Source organism: Gossypium raimondii, chromosome 11 (genome assembly GCF_025698545.1).
Source record: "Gossypium raimondii isolate GPD5lz chromosome 11, ASM2569854v1, whole genome shotgun sequence".
In the NCBI taxonomy this organism is placed as follows: domain Eukaryota; kingdom Viridiplantae; phylum Streptophyta; class Magnoliopsida; order Malvales; family Malvaceae; genus Gossypium; species Gossypium raimondii.
The window spans coordinates 53,305,434-53,308,734 of NC_068575.1; the positions used below are offsets into that span (position 1 = coordinate 53,305,434).

The following is a 3,301-nucleotide window of genomic DNA, read 5'->3' on the forward strand; positions in this document are numbered from 1 at the left end:
ATGGTCCGGGGAAACGTGCTTTATATTCAAGCCACTTGGAGTACCTAAACATGCTAAAATTGAAGTACCTCTCCCTACAAAACTGCCGCGTATCAACTCAATCTTGCCTTGCCCGTACGCCATTCTTGGAATGTTCAAATGCATACAATCCTTGTTCTGTCTACCTTGGCCAAAGTTACTTAATTGCAACATTAAAGTTTCAGTACTTAATGGTGTCAGACCCAATGGTTAAGAGAAGAAACAAAAAAATACAAAATTACGCAACGAATGTGATAGATTTGTTGCAACCTGCAAAGATAGTAAGAGTAATACGAGTTGAAGGTTCGTGAATATGATCCTTCAACTAGTGTTTTTCACCCTCGATTTTATTTTTATTTTTATTTTTATTTTTCTTTCCATACGGAACGGAATAGGAAAGAAATGACAGAAAATAGCTGTTTCTGTTCACATCTAAGTGAAAACACACAACAGCGACGCATTAGGAGACATATAGTCAAGCAACTGCGGAGCCATGCAACTCAAGGTCATTATTTTCCAATGTAAGTCTATCGTCTTTGTCATTGTAATCGAGCTCCCACAGCCAAGATGGCATAATGCACTCATTCTCATCCCAAAGCTCGTTCCTTTCCCAGTCCCAATCCAGAATATTATTGACTTCACAATCATCAAAGAAGCATGATGTTGTGCAGAAATAGGAAGTCAAATCCCCAGTCCCACAGTCGCCACTCTCTACTTGCTTGTTAATAGCTGCTGGTTTGTTTGGACACAGATCTCCACTATTCTCAAGGTCGACAGAGACTTGGTTCAATCCCCACCGGGATAACGTGGAATCGCCATTTGTTTGTAGCAATTCATTGTCCAAGATGTTGTCAAAACAGAGCATCCCGCTGCTTTCAGTACTTCCGAATAGTGAGAAAATATCAGTCTCTTTCTCAACAACGCTATCAGTAGCCGCAGGGCATAGCATTGAATTCTCTACATATCGATCCCCATCCCCAGTGTGTTGACAAGAACTGGGTATAACACCGATCCTTCTCTCATTATCTTCTTCATAGGGATCCAGGTGCATGCTATCTTCTACAGCCGAGGGGAAGGTTTCTTTTTCCAAGGATGGAGTAGAAAGAAATGGCACAACTTCATCAATAAAAACCTCCATAGGCTTATTTGATGAAGAATTGCCATTATTTTCTTTCTTGGTACTGTGGCCCCGGTTATCCTTCATTCCCTTTCGACCGGTGACGTTCAGAATCACGGGTAAACTTTGATTGGATAGCCTTCTGAAGCAATACATTTTTGTACTTAAATTAGAGTTCCAGTAGTTCTTTATTTCGTTATCTGTTCGCCCTGGTAAGTGACTGGCGATTAAAGACCACCTGTTCACAGAAAAAAAATCACGAAAATTAAGATAAATTAAGATAAGGCGCAGGGAGACTTTTGCATAGGAAGTGAAAAGACACAATTGAGCAAAAAGAATGACATAAGTAGGTCTACGTTATTAGCTTTGAGGTCATTGTTGTCGTTTTCTTTGTCTCTCCCTTGTAAGTTGGAATTTTCAAGGAACTGACGACATGACAGCATAAAAAAGCAAAAAAGAAACAAAAAAAGAAATAATTGTACTAAAAAAGTACACGGGTATCGAAATCTGACAATATACATTATAATGCACGTTTAAGATTGCTTCATGGCTCTCAAACTCAAGCATGAGAAAACGTATATTACCAAAATACAATAAACAAAAAGAGGTAAGGGAAATATATATTTATAAAATATATTCTCTTTTAAATGATTGATTTTTAAAAGGAGAACTTTATAGAGATATCTTATTTTAAGTAGTAATTTAAGCTTTTTTTATATAAAGATTTTAAACAAAATATAAAAATGTGATTATAATATATATTTGCTATTTATTTTAAAAATGATTTCCAGTTTTTCAACTAAGTTGGCCAAGATGATCTAGACAGGAAGAAAAGGCATTATTACTACGATTTTTTACGACGTTCATCATCCATGGAAAAATAAAAATAATGCGTATTTATTCAGGTAAATAAATAAAATATAAAAGCTTACACACAAGTTTTTACTGTAGTCTACGTATGTTTATTATAAGAAATGGGGTATTTACACACTGACAAACACAGTTTGTTTTCTGGCATCTAGGATTGTTTGGGGTGGGGGGGGGGGTAGAGAGGAGCGGACTAGGGTAGGGGTTTTCGTCTTTAGCGAATATACTTTAATCGCAGCCTCTTAATAATTTATGGTTTCACCATGGCATATGAAAAGAAGAGCAAAGCGGGGGAAATGCCACCACTAACCTATTTCCCAAGGATTGATGCAATTTAATGAGAAGTTCGTCCTCTTCGCCTGTAAAGTTCCCTCTCTTCAAATCAGCTCTCAAGTAATTAATCCACCTTAGTCTGCAACTCTTCCCACACCTTAGTAATCCTTGGAAATTCGAAACGTACACGATCGATATGCAACCCAAAAACATGAGCATGACCGAGTAACAGAAAAAATGGAGGAAGAAGGTCTGGCTGTATATACCTGCATTCTTGGGCAATAATCTCCAGGAGCCTTCCCCATGAGTTTGAATATACTTGGTCAAAATCTCATCCTCTTCCGCCGTCCATCTCCCCTTCTTCAGCCCAACTTTTTCGCAACAAGGAGCCCTCCCCATGTCTGCCACTTCCACCTCCCGCCAAGGGTGGATATCGGCGCCAAAATGCAGATAACTTAGTCCCTTGCTGTAATTACAAGAGATCAAACCGAAGATATTAGCAGTTACTTTCTAGCGGACTTCTAAGCCCTAAGCGAAGCAATTATTGGATTCTCTGTCGTTATATGAAGTACCTTCTTACATGTGCCTAAAACATTCATACATAACTTTTCCTTTTTATAGTTTTTAAAATTTTTAAATTTTTATATTAGAAAGGTTGATATGGGAAATTTTATTTCATTAACAGTGCTATTACTACGAACCACGTGAATCATATGATTTCATAAATATATATAAATATATGTATTTGTTTTGAGTATAGCTTTGTTAATGGAGGGAATCGATGAAGAGAAAATAGGAAAAAGATAAATTATTTATGGTTTCTTTCAATAATAATAATAAACAATCACATTTTTTTTTACATCGTATGTATATTTGGACTAAAATTTCAAATCAAAGATGATGTGGGACTAGACTATGGATGATAAGGTGAAAATGGCCCATAAAATAATTTCTCTAAGAAAAAAGTGGTGTAGTAGTTGTAAGGAGGCTGATTCACCTATCATGGGCAAAGACAAAGCAAGAGAC

The 3,301-nt window shown here is 36.8% G+C and overlaps 1 protein-coding gene across 2 annotated transcripts; it reads right to left on the reverse strand.

The window, feature by feature from the left end:
- Positions 1–244: 244 nt before the first annotated feature.
- LOC105802964 (transcription factor MYB7) lies at positions 245–2,891 on the reverse strand. Of its 2 annotated transcripts, XM_012634887.2 has the most exons (3): positions 2,542–2,889; positions 2,313–2,442; positions 245–1,373 (listed from the first exon to the last, which is right to left on the reverse strand). In XM_012634887.2, exons 1-3 carry the CDS (start codon positions 2,672–2,674, stop codon positions 494–496), a joined length of 1,143 nt encoding a protein of 380 aa, XP_012490341.1. In that variant the 5' UTR covers positions 2,675–2,889; the 3' UTR covers positions 245–493. The 2 variants fall into 2 exon arrangements, with proteins under 2 accessions (XP_012490341.1, XP_052480397.1); XM_052624437.1 differs by having other exon boundaries at positions 2,313–2,891.
- Positions 2,892–3,301: the final 410 nt, after the last annotated feature.

Coding starts and splice junctions, on each gene's coding strand:
- LOC105802964 (XM_052624437.1), bottom strand. CDS start 2,674: ATGGGGAGGGCTCCTTGTTGCGAAAAAGTTGGGCTGAAGAAGGGGAGA. Junction 1,374..2,312: donor CATCAATCCTTGGGAAATAG/GTTAGTGGTGGC, acceptor TTCTGTGAACAG/GTGGTCTTTAATCGCCAGTC.